General features: G+C 46.2%; 1 protein-coding gene across 15 annotated transcripts in view; it reads left to right on the top strand.

Moving 5' to 3' along the window:
* LOC115163229 (histone-lysine N-methyltransferase MECOM) overlaps nucleotides 1–9,832 on the top strand; it is a 189,881-nt gene extending 180,049 nt beyond the window's left edge. For 14 of the 15 annotated variants that reach the window (XM_029714946.1, XM_029714943.1, XM_029714941.1 and 11 more), the window contains 6 exons: nucleotides 217–294; nucleotides 2,357–2,526; nucleotides 4,397–4,541; nucleotides 6,664–6,906; nucleotides 7,169–7,343; nucleotides 7,663–7,797. In XM_029714946.1, coding sequence (XP_029570806.1) covers nucleotides 217–294; nucleotides 2,357–2,526; nucleotides 4,397–4,541; nucleotides 6,664–6,906; nucleotides 7,169–7,343; nucleotides 7,663–7,797 — 946 coding nt within the window. Of the gene's footprint in view, nucleotides 1–216; nucleotides 295–2,356; nucleotides 2,527–4,396; nucleotides 4,542–6,663; nucleotides 6,907–7,168; nucleotides 7,344–7,662 lie in introns of all 15 variants that reach the window. The other variant, XM_029714932.1, reaches the window with a different exon arrangement.
* The last annotated feature ends 8,378 nt before the right edge of the window (nucleotides 9,833–18,210 follow it).

The following is an 18,210-nucleotide window of genomic DNA, read 5'->3' as shown; positions in this document are numbered from 1 at the left end:
AGCAGGTTTTATCAGTTAATTGATAGAGATATACTATAGTAACAGGTATTCTTTTGAATCTATTTTGATTTATAGTGAAAAGGTGTTTTTCCTATTGTGAGTTTTGTGTTGTTAATGCTGCATGGTCTAAGATATGTCGCATACATTTGAGTACATTTTCTGCTGGTAATTTGAATCTAAGTTGTATGGTGACATGAGGTGTTCTCTACCCCACAGATACTGCGGTAAACTATTCCCACGGTCTGCCAACCTGACCCGTCACTTAAGGACACACACGGGAGAGCAACCGTACAGGTAAGTCTCACACACACACACACACACACACACACACACACACACACACACACACACACACACACACACACACACACACACACACACACTCACACACACACATCATGTGCTAAACATACCCAGCCCTAAAGAAGGGTGAGCCGTAGGATGAGGGATGTGGGAAAAGGGAGTGTGATCATGCCGTGCTGAACGGATGATGTCTCTCTACACTCCTCTAACGTCAGTTCGTCTCACCCCGCGAGCGCAGACAATACTCAACGAAGACAGGACAGCTTTTTCATCACAGTATATGTCATCTGTTAATGTCTGTCAGATAGACTACACACATTTTCACACAGACACACAAAGACTCATAAAAAGAACACAAAAGCACACAATCATAAACACATACACACGCTTTCTCAGAGAACATGATCAGGCACACACCGAGTCCTCCCAGACAGCCATCGTTCATTTATCAGACCCAGTCTGCTGCTACACGGATGTTTTCCCAGAGAATTCCTGTCCATAGTTATGGGCAGCATTCTTGTGTGTTTTCCTACGCCATTAAAAGCCTGGAACAATTATCATTCTGCTAAATAATTTGCCTGATGAAAAATGGTGGCCGACGTCTGGTTGACAGCAGGGGTTTTGAACTTGAAGATGGGGGGGAGGGTGTGGTAGGGAAAGGGAAGGGGAGGGGAGGGGGGGGTAAAGAAGGAAGTTGGGTGAAAAATGGGGGTGATGAGGAGCACGGGCAGATGTCCAGAGGTAGCAGCTGGAATAATGACTGTGATGTCGGAGGGGGCGACTCGGAGCACACACACACACATGCACACACACACACACACACACACGCGCACACGCGCACGCGCACACGCACACACACACACACACACACACACACACACACACACACACACACACACACACACAGTACACAATCCAGGGGAGGCCAGTTGACCACAGGGGAGGACATCAGGCCTCTGCGGCAGCCTGATAGATTGAGCCTCTATCCTTTGGCACATCATTAAAGATCTCTGCGGAAGATAACAGGGCGCTCCTGAGGGACGGCCAATTGGGCAAGCTAATTCCAGCTAGAAGAAAAGATGTAATCATCTTGTATAATTTTGCATTGGGGGGGGGCTACGCTCAAACAGATGTGGAGGGGGCTAGGCTCGAACAGATTTGTTGCATGCCTGTTTTGTGAGAGAAGAATGTGATTTGTATTGTGCTGGCAGGAGATAAGAGACAGAACTGGTTTCACCTTGAACGAGCTCCTCCATCATGTCTGAGAGAGAGAGAGAATGGGGGATGGCGGGGGCTGTCCATGAACGCACGTATGTGTTTGTGTGTGTGTGTATCATTCGAATAGTGGAGATTGTTAAAGGCCTACTTCAGAGTCAGATGAACTCATGGAAACCATCTGTATGTCTCTGCATCCAGTATGAAGGAGGTTAGAGGTAGTTTCGTGAGCCAATGCTAACTAGTGTTAGCGCAATGACTAGAAAGTCTATGGTATCTACTAGCATGCTAGCAGTTACCATAGACTTCCAGTCATTGCGCTAACACTAGTTAGCAATTGCGCTAACGCTAGTTAGCAACTTCCGTCAAACTGCACACGAGACATAGAAATGATATCTGGCAGGTAGGAGCGTTGGGCCAGTAACCGAAAGGTTGCTGGGTTGAATCCCCGAGCTGACAAGGTAAAAATCTGTCATTCTGCCCCTGAGCAAGGCAGTTAGCCCACTGTTCCCCGGGCGCCGATGATGTGGATGTTGATTAAGGCAGCCCCCCCCCGCACCTCTCTGATTCAGAGGGGTTGGTTAAATGCGGAAAACACATTTCAGTTGAATGCATTCAGGTGTACAACTGACTAGGTATCCCCTTTTCCCTTTCCCTTACGAGATCATCTGACTCTGGGAAGTAGATGAAGGGCTTCATTGTCCAACCCTGAAGTATCCCTTTAAGGCCTATGTATCTACTCCAGCATGTGTGTAGTGTATTTGCATTGTTCCCCATGAGTCCCATCTGTTTTGACCTTTGACCTCTATGAGTGACCCCTACCTTTCTGTCTCTTCAGGTGTAAGTACTGCGACCGCTCGTTCAGCATCTCCTCCAATCTGCAGCGCCACATCCGCAACATCCACAACAAGGAGAAGCCCTTCAAGTGTCACCTGTGTGACCGCTGCTTCGGGCAGCAGACCAACCTGGACCGTCACCTCAAGAAACACGAGAACGGTAACCTCTCAGGTGAGAGAGCGTCTCAGTCAATCAATCAATCAAATGTATTTATAAAGCCCTTGTTACATAAGTAGTTGGTTACAAAGTGCTTTACAGAAAATTAGGAAGTGAACCTGTGTAGTAGTAGTGTACTTATATCCAGTAACTTGCAGGTGCAGGGTGTCATATAAAAATCTTCCCAGCTTGAGAATAGTTCCCAGTCGCTATGATTGTGACGTCATGTTGTAAAATTTCTCACAGTGTGAAAATGTTCCCAGCTCTTTATGTGGATGGCTGAGCTTGTGCTCATGTCTCTCTCTCTTACCCTCGCTCACCCTTGATTTAGCTAGCTGGTCGAGATGGCTTGTTCTCAGAGGTGTGCAGTTTGTGAAGCTAAATACAAAAAATAATATCAAGACAGATACACGTTTTAATGCTACCGCAGTTTTATTGTGGAATGTTTCACATCCTTACAAACTTTTTGGGGTCCAAGCGTTGCGCAATAAAACTGCGGGAGCATTCAACAGTGTGTGTGTATCTATCTTTCTTGAAATGAACTGGTGACCAACAAAACTGCTGATGGTTCAAATCGGATATATTTATACGCTGTGTGAGCACTCACTCACTCAGCCTCAATTGCCTCTGTAAATTCTCCAGCTGTTTAATGTAATTTACTTACGGTTAAAGAAAGCATTTGGGGAAGCTAAGAAATGAGATGAAATGAATCTGTCGTCCGTCTCCGCGACAACACCATACCATTGCGCTCTGAATGTTTGACGACTCGGCAGCTTTTTTTGGCGGTACAAATCATCGCTGGTTGAGTTTGATAGGTCGCTCTGCGTCGCAGCAACCCCCTGAATCGCATCAGAAATGTGGAGGCAAGCAGGAGACAACTGGCCAGACGCCCATCGTAAAGTTCTGGTTGAGGAGCTAGTCCAGTTGATCAGATACATTCACTTATTAAAGCAAATATTGGCATGGCATTCTCTGGAAACCTTGAGACTCATACGTTTGGTCCCTTCACTGTCTGAGCTCCTAGTAGAGTCAATATAATATTGGTTCACTTAAATATATGCTTACTATACTCTCTACCGGGTACTATATTGGGGATGAGTACTGCCAGGTAAAAAAGACTGGAGTACAGGGTTAGGGTCTGCCATATCAATTCAGGAAGTACACAAAAATTCAAATTCTAAATTTAACTGAAATGAAATGGAACAATTGACCTCAACCCCGCAGTAGCTTTACTTCCGGGTAATAAGGCCAGTGTAAGGGTGCTACTCCTACAGGCCTTCCGGGTAATAAGGCCAGTGTAAGGGTGCTACTCCTACAGGCCTTCCGGGTAATAAGGCCAGTGTAAGGGTGCTACTCCTACAGGCCTTCCGGGTAATAAGGCCAGTGTAAGGGTGCTACTCCTACAGGCCTTCCGGGTAATAAGGCCAGTGTAAGGGTGCTACTCCTACAGGCCTTCCGGGTAATAAGGCCAGTGTAAGGGTGCTACTCCTACAGGCCTTCCGGGTAATAAGGCCAGTGTAAGGGTGCTACTCCTACAGGCCTTCCGGGTAATAAGGCCAGTGTAAGGGTGCTACTCCTACAGGCCTTCCGGGTAATAAGGCCAGTGTAAGGGTGCTACTCCTACAGGCCTTCCGGGTAATAAGGCCAGTGTAAGGGTGCTACTCCTACAGGCCTTGGTCCAGCACCAGCAGGAGACTCAGTACATACTGGTACACTGGTGCCCCATGCAGGCCAGTGGGGGATTGGTTTCTCGTCAAGTATCTGATTCCAAATAGTTTCTTGTCATCCAAAGGGAGAATACAATGGGGCTGTCACTGTGCTCTTAATTGTATTCTTTTAATTTTAATATTACAACTGACTGATTAGAATTTGTGTCTTTCTGTAGGCACGGCTGCATCCTCCCCTCGGTCAGAGCTGGACAGCAGCAGCGCCATCCTGGACGACAAAGAGGACTCCTACTTCAACGAAATACGAAACTTTATCGGCAACACAGGCCAGAACCAGCCGTCCCCTGACCATTCTGAGGAAGGGTAAGTCATGTGTTTTGTCTGGATGTGTGTGTGAATGTACATGTACTATATGTATGTGTGTGTTAAAAAAAAATGCTTTGACAAACAGTACATGCATTCATCATTCATCTTATCCTCTGTAACACACACACACATGCGCACACACATGCACACACACACATGCACACACACACATGCACACACACACACACACAAATGAGAGGCCTGCTTTTCTGCAGTACAAATTCAGTGCTTGAGGCTAAACAGGGAGACGATTATAGACAAACATGGGTGGACACGGCCTCTCTGTGCTGGCCTGCTACGGCATTCTGATGCACTTCAGCCTTTATTCATTTCTGTGTGTGTACGTGTGTGTGTGCGTGTGTGTGCAAGCGTGTGTGTATTAATGAACATGTCGCCCAGGGAGGTTCGAAGCAACAAGCAATCATCACTGACGACATCTGGGATAATTACAACATTTGGAAACGTGCTGGAGCTTTTTACAACTGTTGACTTTCGGCCATGCATGTGCACCGGTATCGGCCTTGCATACAATTATGTCTGATGATTATGCAAATGAATTCTTGTAAAACTATGATCAACTTCAGGATAGCGGTCGGCTACAGGTCGGCGGGTTTGTTTTTACGTGCCTTGGGTTTGATCAGGGAGGTAGAGATAGAGATCTGACTTTCTTTTGATTGTAAAAAAGGGTTGTGGATGCAGGCTTTGGAGCGTCAGAGAGATGTGTGAGTGGGGGGGGGTGAAACACGGGGAGGCGGGAGGGGGGGACCTGCAGCCCGTGAGCGACTTGCTCCCACATCTGGAACCAACATGTCCGCCTACAGGAAGAAAGTCGGAGAAGGTGGGGTCAGGGGGTCGGCCCGTGTTTCCTTTCAAAGTGCGGCGCTCCTGACTACTTATGATAGATACTTTATCCCCAGCAAATTACCACGTTTGAAAGCGTAATTAGCGGATCTGTTTTCTTAATCACGGAGGCTCTGGTCTCGGCCGGCGCTGCTGGTCTCGCTATGCAGTGCGTTGCGATGTCGACACGACATGGCAACTACCGCCTTGGCAGTCCTGGCCCTCTCCCAGTCCCACCCAGGGGACGTGTTGCTTTTCAACTCTGTCCAATTCCCGCTATAATCGCCCGTCTGATAAAAGCTAGAGATGGATAGCAGATAGCAGATTCTCCCCATTGTGCTAAAATATGCAATTATTCTCCCACTCCTTCTCTTCTCGACTCATTGCAAACTCTGCTTTTCTTCTCCTTCAAATAGATCATTTCCTGGACTCTTCACGGTCCTCTAATCTACGAGGCGATTTTGGCGGGTGTATAACTAGGGTCCGCAGCCAGACTTTGTGTGCTAGCCTCTTCTAGAAAAAGACAAAGTTGGGAGCTGATGAGAGACATCCCGAAGTGTAATTAGTGAATCAGTCTTAATGTGGTTCCAGATGATTTACCAAATGGTGGTTTCCTGAGGCTGCAGAGACAGTGGACAGATTAAACCCCAGTCAGGTTTTGATAGCTGGGCCTTTTCTCTCCGTGGGGACTAGGGAAATGGGCTGCTTGGCAAGACCCTAATAACTCTCCCACCAAATGGGCCTGTCAGCTAAATATTTTGCCTATTAGATGAATCTGAGATAGTAGGAAAATAAACAACGGGAGAGACCGAGCGGTGCTGTTAAGTGCTGCAGCGATCAGCGAGACGTTCATAGAGCTTGTGCCCAGAGGGGCCCCCAAGACGCGATGACAAACGGGATCCGGCTCTGCCTCTCTCTGCCCCAGCTCAGCTGCCATGGCTCGCTCCGCTCCGCCCTACACTGCTCTACCCACTCGCTCTCTATCCTCTCTCTACTCCAATTGTTCACTCAGGAAGGAGGGATTCTTACAGGGACTGACTGGCCAAAATATACAAGACCACAAGATCACATTTCATTATAAAGTTTTATGTAAGAATGAGTGTGTTAGCCTTGTATCCATAAGTGTATGGTGCATGGAAATGATAGAAGAGTATAATTGGCTTCAGCAAGTACAACATGGCTAAGCGTGAGCGTGTATATTGCTTATGTAAAGTTTTTGCAGTACTGTGCTAGTGATGTGCTAGGTTTTACTCATGTATTTCCTGGTTTCCGCTCCTAGATTGAACGGTGGTCCTTTCGAGGAGGAAAAGCCCCTGGCGGCCAGCCATGGGTCACGTGACCTGGAGGAGGAGGGGGAGGAGCTTGGCACCGAGGAGGAGGAAGGGGAGCAGAGCAACAACGCTGACGGGAAACCTAGGGACGAAGCTCCCCCCGGCAACCTAGATGGTGACATCCTACAAAACGAAATAGAATTTGACGGACCTAGCGATTTGGAGCTCAACTGCAAGACCTCCCCAAGGAGGTAAGAGTTGTGGGGATTAGCCTCCACCATAAATATCCACTCACGCAGCTATGTAGACTAAAATATATGGACACATACACATATGTACCAAGCTGAGTTATTATGACAGTATATTGCCATTCTTTAAACCCCCTGAAGGGATCATTGAATGGAATTGAGTTGAGTTTAGTTAGTTCAATTTAATTTATTTAAATTTAGTTGAGAAATTGAATTGAGTTGAATTGAATGTTGACAGGGATTCGGTTGTCTCCCTCCTCTCCAGGTATGAGGAGGAAGAGGATCAGAGTAGCTACTCTGCGCTGGATCACATCCGTCACTTCTCTGACATGCATAAGATGGAGGACAGTGAGTTCAGTGACGGGGACGGCACCTCCTTCGGCTCCCCCAGCCTGCCTGAGGCTGTCAAACAGCCGCTGTACAGGAAATCCAAGTCCCAGGTAAGTGTGTGTTTGTTGTGTGTGTGTGCGTGCCTGTTTGTGTACGGAAAAAAATGTATTAAATGTATGAAATGTATGCATTCACTACTGTAAGTCGCTCTGGATAAGAGCGTCTGCTAAAAATAACAAAAATGTAAAAATAAAAAATAAATGTGTGACATGTAACATGATAATGTATGAAAAAGTATAAAAATGTTTGCAATCAAATCACTACTGTAAGGGGGGGTGTATATGTGTGCTCATGCATGTGCGGTGTATTTGTGTGAGTGTGTATGTACACTTTAGGTGTGTATTGGAGTTAACCTGTCCCTCTCCCCAGGCGTACGCCATGATGCTATCTCTGGCTGACAAGGACGCACTCCACCCAGCCAACCACACACCAGCCACCATGTGGCACAGCCTGGCGCGGGCCGCTGCTGAGTCCAGTGCCATCCAGTCCCTCAGCCATGTATGATACCGCGATCCCTAACCCCTAACCCCCCCGACCTATCGCACTGAGAGGCCTTGGGGTCCGTTAGCGGGGCCCCTGGCCCTTGGCCCGTCACAGACTGCTGAGCAGAACCACGGCCCATCTGACTGCTGAGCAGAATGCCTTACACACGTGCAGGGTCACCGTCCACAGAGAACCGCCCAGCCCAGCCCTCCAAGAGATCCAACAAACATCCCTTCTGTGACCTTAAATTGAGTCAGTATGTTTAATATCAACGACAATGATGATGATAGTGATTATTGACTATGGTGATGAAAATAACAATGGTAAGTAATAATAGCTGTATTTATTCTGTTGAGTTTTTATGTTTTGCACAGCAGCGGCAGCTGGTAGGAGGGATGATGGAGATGGTTTTGTTAGATGTTACATTGCTAGAGCATTTCATGTGTCCACTCAGCTGAGAACAGTCTTCCTCAGTGTAAAGTCGGTTGTATTTAGAGAACTCATTCGGGACCGCGGTTCAACCACGGTTTGATATGTGTACAGAGTACAGACCCTACCTAGCCCCACGTAGCCCTACCTAATCTCACCAGGCCACACCTAAGCATCCCTAGCTCCACCTAGAACCTCATAATCCTACCTAGACCTACCATGCCAAAATACAGATACATAACCCCACTCCTAGCATACCTGGCCACTCCTAGCCTTCCCAGCACCACAACTTCAGACCTTCTCAGCTGAATTGGAGTATCAGTGAAATATGTTACGAGAATGATTCCCTTTAACCCCTGGATATAAACAGGTGTTTTCCATCAACATGTACTTATATAAATGCTAGGATACTTGGAAGGGTGGGGCTGAGTAACAACTCGGGTCCAAATAAACTTCACCTCTCCAAAAAAGATGGTGCTACAAACGCATTATGACAAGATTGTTGATGAACGAAGAACAAAAGAAAAAGAAAAATTGAAAACGGAGAAAAATCGGACTTGTTTTACAACCCAAGAAAGAGTTTGCATAGCTGCGTGTGTCTGCACAATCACAGAACTGTACACGAGTGTCTGCAAACTGCGGCTCTGAAGCTGCACTCTGTCCCACCCTGCTGCACTCTCTGTGAAAGGATCTAAATAGTTTGTCATTTTAGTGGAAGTAAAAAAGAAACCACAATCTTTTTTTTTTTACTCTGAAAAAGTAGCAAGTGCTGAATTATCATTGTTAAACAGTAAAAAGGGCATCTCTCCTCCTTCCCGAAACCCCAGCTCATCGTAGTCGGCCAACAATACCACTAATTAGCCTAAATGCTAGTTGTTAGCTACCCCCATCCTCGTGTGTCTTTCATTTTTTAGACAATCATGTTTTCTTGTGTTGTTTTTTTTCTACATTTTTATTGTTGTTGATGTTGATGTTATTGCTGTTGTATGTTGAGAATTGTATTTATTTCTTGGCAAACTGTAGTTTGTTTACTGAATAGCACTGCTCTTACCCATAGCGAAGGAGAGATTCCTCGCTGGGGCCTACTCCAGAACTCACTGGGGTTTGTAGATGACGTTTGAGTGCCGGATAGTATTAAACATACCATTCACTCTTTATTCTTCTATTGAAACTGGTTGATGATGAATAGATATTACTTCGGGTTTTTTTGTACGACAATTTATTGATTCAATTGTAAATGGAAAAAACAAACATTATAAAGACATGAACAAATAAAAAGATGCCAGGTATAATTTCTTCATAATCGCATGATTGGTCTTCTTAGATCTGTATCTGGCAGTTTTCTACGGTGGTCTGCAAGCTTGTGTGACGTTCAGTCCATGTTAATCCCTTGTGCCAAACCTATAATAAATAACAGATTATATTCATTTATCCTCCCATTTTGAGGGACCAGATTGTTTGTTTTTTATTTGTTTTTTGTCGTTGTTGTTTTTGTTTATAATCCATTTTAAAAAGTAATCAGCAAGTTGAGGTACTTTGTTTTAATGCTTTCTACAATGTAACTGTAATGCAATTGAATTCAATACTGTGGGAGGATCAACTAAGAAATAAAGGACTACAATGTGGATTAAATGTGTGCTCTCACTTTCTCTTCCTCTCTCTGACTCTCTCTCCCTGCCCGCCTTCCCCCTCCCTCCCTCCCTCCCTCCCTCCCTCCCTCCCTCCCTCCCTCCCTCCCTCCCTCCCTCCCTCCCTCCCTCCCTCTTGTCCCCTCCCTCCCTCCCTCTTGTCCAGACAGTGTGTTAAAATAAGAGCTGGGAGTCAGAGAGACACCTGGCCCTTTCTCCTGGCTCTCCCAGGGCCTCCGAGTGCGAGATAACTCTGGTCCCCCCTTTCTTCCCAGGCCATGGCACAGAGAGCGACATAGACAGAGGGAAAGAGAGACTGAGCCAGACACAGAGGGAGAGAAAGAAAGAGAGATTGAGCCAGACACAGAGGGAGAGAAAGAAAGAGAGAGAGAGAAAGAGAGGCTGAGGGAGAGAGGGATGGAGGAGCTGAATGTGGTAGTGTAGTGGAAGCGGAGGCAGGAATGTGTCCTCTTTATTTGGGGCCATGTTGTGGGCCATGATGGATGAGGTGGGGAGATGTGATGACCTGGCTCATCGCTCAAATGCTCAATAAGACTTCCCATCCTGCAGGCGTCCCTGTCAGAACCCCCCTTGCCCCTCCTCATCCCTCCCACAAGCCCCTCTGTCACGGCTCGCATTTGTGGGCGGACATTGTGGCTGAGAAGTCCCACTCACTTCCATTGTCCAGTCCATGAGTGGGGTGTGTGGGGGGTGAGGAGGTTTTTGTGGGGGGGGGACTGACAGTGGCTATCCCAAGTCCTGACTCTCCAACACATTTACAGTGGCGGCTCTCACCAAGCCTAATGGATGGGATGATTTTTTAAGCGGGCCTCGTCGATCAGCCCCGCCGTTCCGTCAGTCCTCCTCCGCGGGGCGTCCAGCTTTGATTAGGTCACGGCGGGTCAGGCAGCATTGATGAGGTCAGTGTGGGTCGTCCAGCATTGATGAGGTCAGCCTGTGCGAACGGTGCAGGGTCATAATGGAGTGGAGGTGATAATAGCCTAGAGTATAGGAGCCTAGAGTATAAGCTGTATGGACCAGAGGGGACAGTATGTATGTATGGACCATTACTGACCTGCCTCACCACGGGGTAATGACACACCCTGTACTACGCCCTCTGCTGGAGATTATAATAATAACAACTTAAAGACGTGCTCCGGAAGCGACTGGATGTGTCAATGTGTAGTTCATACATTCATAATCTATAAGTAGAATTACTGTCTTGAGCTTTAGCCCCTTGCCATATGAGTCACAGCTAGCAAGATGCACACACAGCAGAGAGAGTGAGAGGGAAAGAGAGAGAGACAGATGAGAGCAATGACGTGTTGCACATATCTGCACAGATATGACGTAGTACAACATTTTTGGGGACCCATTTTGTCTCTTGAGCACTACTTTCAGAACTACTGGCTAAAAAGTATGCAAATCTTAAGGAGAGTCTCTAAGTATTTTCAATCTCATGCTCAAATGCTAAACTAGGATACTTGTCATTGTAAAGAGCACTAGCCAGGCAATTATATCACCAAAGTCGAACCCATAGACCAAAGAGGGGCCATTTCCTATTGAAATAACTCCAAGTTATTAATTGAAAGTAGGGTAGTGTGTATATGAATGTGACTGAAAGTGTGTGGGCAGGGGGTGAAGGGGGCATGGGTCCTGGTTTGGCAGTGTACCCTGTTGGGCTCCTCAGCATTGCTAATTTGATCATTGTGGATTAGCACATGCCACTGTCGCCCATGCCTCGGCTCACACTTAATCCACATGCTGAGATCCGTTATTACCACCATTATCCCACAGCTCCACATAAAGACCTCTGTGTGTGAGAGTGGGGCTGGCAGTCTCGAAGGGACACTGTGTGTGTGTGTGTGTGTGTGTGTGTGTGTGTGTGTGTGTGTGTGTGTGTGTGTGTGTGTGTGTGTGTGTGTGTGTGTGTGTGTGTGTGTATTTACCCAAGCTGGGGGAACACAGAAAAGCAGTGTGGATTAGTTCATGTGATCTGGTTTATTTAATTGCACTGTGTGTTAGAGAGGCGGGGTTTGTGGTGACCCCGTGGGGTGTTTGTGTGTGTGTGTCAAGTGTATGTGTGTCTGTGGGCGTAGTAGTGCGCTATAGCGGTCCTCTCCTCAGTAGGGCTGGGAGCCAATCAGCTAATGGGGAAGCTGGCAGAGGCTCAGAATCCATCAGGCCTCATTATGGCTTCGCCACCCTCCCTCCTCTCTCTGCTGCCACTGCCACCCGCCCAGTGGGCCCTTGTGTGGCACACTGCCACCCGTTCACTGGAACATACATCACGCCCCAGAGAGAGAGAGAGGCGAGGGGCCGTCGCAGCTGGCTCTTATACTGATTAACTTGGCACCCCTGCTGACTCAGATGCTGGGGGAAACATTGTTGAAGAGGAAGGCATGGGGGTGTACAGTACAAGGGGGGTGGAGGGTGAGGGGCGTGGGAGTATGGAAAGGAACATGATTGCTGGCTTTCAGTGGGCATCAAGCGACAGCCAAAAAGGGGGAACTCCAACAAATCATCACACTGAGTTTTTGTCTGGTTTTTCAATAGTTTAATAGTGGCAATGCCCCCAGTGTTTCCCTACATCTCTGGGTAGTGAAGGGGGTAGTGAAGGGGTAAGCCAGCCACCCAGCCTGGTCAGGCTACAGACAGGACAGCCTACCCAGGCAGCTCCTCTCCTCTCTGGGAACAGAGAGCTGCTGAGCTCCTTAAGACTCCTGGTGGTTTCATTACGCTACTTGTTTTTCTCCCAAGGGGCTATGGGTCATTAGTGTTATTGATAGGGGCCCAGTGGGGGCCAGCTAGGGGAATCAGCTAGAGGAACAGGCCATGGAAACAGGCTAGGGGAACAGGCCAAGGGAACCGCCATGCACATGATTTTAATATGACCAGTCTTAATCAGGGCAGGTGTGTTAGCGGAACCACTTTGAGTTTGTTGTTGAAATCCTCTTGGAGTTAATGAATACCAGAGAAAAAACTAGGACAACGAGTCTGTGTGCGTCCCAAATGGCACCAGAGCCCTTGTCAAAAGTAGTGCACAATATAGGAATTAGAGTCATTTGGGAACGAGACTATGATTCAGAAAAAATGTATTCAGATTTCCCTATCCCACTTACACAGTGGTCTCTTGGTCAGGTAGGGAGAGTCAAGGTAATTAGTATAAAGTCTTGTTTTTTGCACCATGATCAGCGCCATCCAGTGGTGGACATGGAACAAGTGCACCAAACTGGGTTTCTAGATAACTTCCCTGGGCAAGGTGGGACGCTTGCATCCCACCTAGTCAACAGCCAGTGGAATCGCGTGGCGCGAAATACAAATACCTCAAAAATGCTATAACTTCAATTTATGACTATTTTACACCATTTTAAAGACAAGACTCTCGTTAATCTAACCACATTGTCCGATTTCAAAAAGGCTTTACAGCGAAAGCAAAACATTAGATTATGTCAGGAGAGTACCCTGCCAAAAATAATCACACAGCCATTTTCAAAGCAAGCATATATGTCACAAAAACCAAAACCACAGCTAAATGCAGCACTAACCTTTGATGATCTTCATCAGATGACACTCCTAGGACATTATGTTATACAATACATGCATGTTTTGTTCAATCAAGTTCATATTTATATCAAAAAACAGCTTTTTACATTAGCATGTGATGTTCAGAACTAGCATACCCACCGCAAACTTCCGGTGAATTTACTAAATTACTCATGATTAACGTTCACAAAATACATAACAATTATCTTAAGAATTATAGATACAGAACTCCTTTATGCAATCGCGGTGTCAGATTTTAAAATAGCTTTTCGGCGAAAGCACATTTTGCAATATTCTGAGTACATAGCCCGGCCATCACGGCTAGCTATTTTGACACCCACCAAGTTTGGCCCTCACCAAACTCAGAATTACTATTAGAAAAATTGGATTACCTTTGCTGTTCTTCGTCAGAATGCACTCCCAGGACTTCTACTTCTACAACAAATGTTGTTTTGGTTCCAAATAATCCATAGTTATATCCAAATACCTCCGTTTTGTTCGTGCCTTCAGGTCACTATGCGAAGGGTGACGCGCCAGCGCATTTCGTGACAAAAAATGTCAAAATATTCCATTACCATACTTCGAAGCATGTCAAACGCTGTTTAAAATACATTTTTTATGCTATTTTTCTCGTAAAATAGCGATAATATTCCAACCGGGCGACGTTGTATTCATTCAAAGGCTGAAAGAAAAAAATAGAGAATTCTCATGAACGCGCATCTCCAGTGTCACTGTTCCCAGGCTGACTACTCACAAATTCTCCTGCTGTTCTTCGCCCAGAGACAGCAGACACCCCATTACACTTTCTGGCGCCTTCTGAGAGCCAATGGAAGCCTTAGAAAATGTCCCGTTACAGCAGAGATGCTGTATTTTCGATAGAGATGCAACTGAAGGACAACAAATTGTCAGACACGGCACTTCCTGTATGGAATCTTCTCAGATTTTGGCCTGCCATATGAGTTCTGTTATACTCACAGACACCATTCAAACAGTTTTAGAAACTTTAGAGTGTTTTCTATCCAAATCTACTAATTATATGCATATTCCCATTTCTGGGCAAGAGTAGTAACCAGTTTAAATCGGGTACGTTTTTTATCCGGCCGTGCAAATACTGCCCCCTAGCCCCAACAGGATAAGATCCTTTCACTAGAGCCCCGATTCCGACCGGAGTTAAAAACACGTTAACTTCTATGGGCTAGGTGCAACACTAGCGTCCCACCTGCGGGACACAGCCAGTGACATATCAGGGCGGAAAATTCAAAAACAACAAAATGTCATAATTCAACTTTCTCAAACATACAACTATTTTACACCATTTTAAAGATAAACTTCTCGTTAATCTAACCACATTGTCTGATTTCAAAAAGGCTTTACAGCGAAAGCAAAACATTAGATTATGTTAGGAGAGTACATAGACAAAAATAATCACACCGCCATTTTCCAAGCAAGGACATGTGACAATAAAACCAAAAACACAGCTAAATGAAGCACTAACCTTTGACGATCTTCATCAGATGACACTCCTAGGACATTATGTTACACAATACATGTATGTTTTGTTCGATAAAGTTCATATTTATATCCAAAAACAGCATCTTACATTGGCGCGTGATGTTCAGAAAATGTATTCCCACCAAAACGTCCGGTGAATGTGCACATCAATTTACAAAAATACTCATCATAAATGTTGACAAAATATATAACAATTATTTTAAGAATTATAGATAGACTACCCCTGGATGCAACCGCTGTGTCAGATTTTAAAATAGCTTTACGGAGAAAGCACATTTTTCAATATTCTGAGTACATAGCTCAGCCATCACGGTGAGCTATTCAGACACCCGCCAAGTTCGGGGCAACCTAAACTCAGAATTAGTATTAGAAATATTCTCTTACCTTTGCTGATCTTCGTCAGAATGCACTCCCAGGACTGCTACTTCCACAAGAAATGTTGTTTTTGTTGGAAATAATCCATATTTATGTACAAATACCTCTGTTGTGTTCGTGCGTTCAGGTCACTATCCAAAGGGTAACGCGCGAGCGTGGAACGAGAGACGAAAAGTCAAAATGTTCCATTACCGTACTTAGAAGCATGTCAAACGCTGTTTAAAATCAATCTTTATGGTATTTTTAAAGTAAAATTGCGATAATATTCCAACCGGACAATAGCATATTCATTGAAGAAGAAAAAGAAGGAGGGGTGCGCTCGCGGGACCGAGCATATCCAATCCCTTTGTTGCCAGACAGACCACTCAGTAACTGAGCTCCTATTATCTGCCCAGTGACAATGCTCAAACCACTTTCTGAAGGCTTTAGACAGCCAATGGAAGCCTTAGGAAGTGCAACGTCACCCCACAGACACTGTAGCTTCGACGGAGAATCAAAAGAAGAACTACAATTCTCAGACTTTCCACATCCTGCTTGGAATTTTCTCAGGTTTTTGCCTGCCATAGTTCTGTTATACTCACAGACACCATTCAAACAGTTTTAGAAACTTCAGAGTGTTTTCTATCCAAATCTACTAATAATATGCATATTCTAGTTTCTGGGCCAGAGTAGTAACCTGTTTAAATTGGGTACGTTTTTCATCCGGCCGTGAAAATACACTTTTTTCCACCTTCCAATATGTCATGGATTGAACTTGAATATGACAAGTTTCATCATGAATCAAACCACTGCATTTTTTATTCATCAACATTTTGTGAGTAAAGGCTCTCCAAACCTGTTCTTGTATTATTCATACATACTTTCCTAACCCTAAAAATGCCTAAATAATCTACAAGATCAGAGTATTTTTAAATCTACCAGTTGGTGCTGAAACAAAGACAAAGATGCATAGATGGCATTATTTTATTGATCCCTATATTCTGAACCGGTTCTCTCTGTGTATTTTAGTCTGTCAAAAAACAAAGAATGAATAGGTACACCATATTTAAAGGGTTGGTTTAAGATAAATGCACTGAAAACCCTACTGAATGAAAACTCCACGAGAAAATATGCTGACCAGCAAGTGGGAGGGTTTTCAGCAGTTGAATTACATTTATTCAGTGTGCAAGTGAACCACGCCTGTAAAGCCTGTTATGCGCCTACCTGCATAAGGTACGTTTTAATAACAACTACAGAAAAGTCCGTAGGAAAGGCCTGCGTAAGGAAGGCGTAATTTTCTACGTCGTGATCGTGCCCTAGAATTTCACACTTTTGCGGATTTATTATCATCACAGGGCCTTCTTGATTCAACAGTCAGAACATTCCGTCGTTGGAGTAGACATTGTGCGTTGATAGTGATAATAATTCAAGTAAACTACACACATTGTCAGACGAGAACAGATAAATAAACAAAAGGAAGCCTTTGCATCCCTTGCTTGGTGTTAACAGTCAGAGTGTGGAGAGCTCCTAGATACCCATCTTTTAGCAGGCTTGGCATTTCACATTTATTTTCCTGCGAAACAACCAAACAAATGGCGCAGGACGACGCGTTGAACTTATTTCCCCCTGGTGATTTATCGGAGCCGCTTGCTTTGTCAGTTCCAGTTCAAACAACTTGCCCTCCTGTGATCTGACTGAGCACAGAGGGAGAGAGAAGTAGGCTAGTAATCTTGACGACAGAGAAGTGATAGAAATCGCTCTTTGCCGAGAGAGTGGAGTGTATGCTTAATTACAGCGAAAAAGTACCCAGATGCGATCTTACCTTGCAACGGGCTATTTCATCGCAGGTTTCCTGCCTACCCCTCCTCCTAACCCCCTCCTGCTCTGATCACCCTCACTCGGCCATGAAAACCCTGCTCCCACCATGACCACAGTGCTGTGTTGTGTTCAGGTCTGGCACAGCACAGCCCAGCCTCTGTCTAGCCCAGAGAGACCACAGAAGGTCTGTAGTGAAGGGGTTGCAGTATGGTGGTTGGGGGATGATAGGTGGGGAAGGGATGGAGACTTGTGGGGGTGGGAGGTAGATCAGTGATGTGCAGGGAGCCCTTTAGTGATGGAAAGGAAGAGGTGGGTAAAATATGGGATTAGGGTTGAGGAGGATGGATATGATATGGGATTATGGCTGGCGATGCAGAGTTATACAGGGGGGACTGGGGGTTGAGAGGTGGATTAAGATGAGGAGGTGGATAAGGGCTGGGAATAGAGCCCTCTGTGGCCACCCAGGTCTGGGAGGATGGATGGCCTCTGTGGGGCTGTTTGACTGGAAACAGGTGTATGTCATCTGAAGATGAAGGCCCGGCTGATAAACATTATTGGAGAACATCTGTTGCTTGTCACAACACGGGTCCAGGCCGAGCAGCTCCCCATCCATCAGCCAGGGGCTCGGTTTTGCGCTTGCGGCCCAGCTCGCACATCACTCACCCGGGGACGGAGGCGGCCGATGTGGGCTGCCTGGTCCACGCATGGTCCAGACACCTGCCCGGCGGCGGACGCTGGAGACGCTCCAATGCACTTGAGAAATGCCTCGGGGACGGACGTCCCAGCCGCCCGCCTTCCTCCTCCACCATGACCTCTGCTATGCTCAAGTGCCACCCCCCCACCACCACCTTCTGACAGGTGTTGTAGCAGGTAACGGTCTGGCTTGTTGCTCGCCGCTTGACCTCCCTGGCTGATCTGCGGCGGGCCTGTGCTCCCTGGCCTCCAATCCTCCATCACTGCTCTGTGACAGGCCATCTCAGACCCCCTCTCCTCCCCCCATCTCCTACCCACTCCACGCCCCACTGCCTTGCCTTTCTCTAAGCTCCCAGGCAGAGGACCCAATACCATGCTACACTGCTCCCACATAAAATGGCCTCTCTCCTAAATGTGATGATGCGATATTAGGGACAGAAATAACAGACTGATG

Source organism: Salmo trutta, chromosome 26 (genome assembly GCF_901001165.1).
Source record: "Salmo trutta chromosome 26, fSalTru1.1, whole genome shotgun sequence".
Classification (NCBI taxonomy): domain Eukaryota; kingdom Metazoa; phylum Chordata; class Actinopteri; order Salmoniformes; family Salmonidae; genus Salmo; species Salmo trutta.
This window is presented reverse-complemented; position numbering and strand designations above follow the sequence as displayed.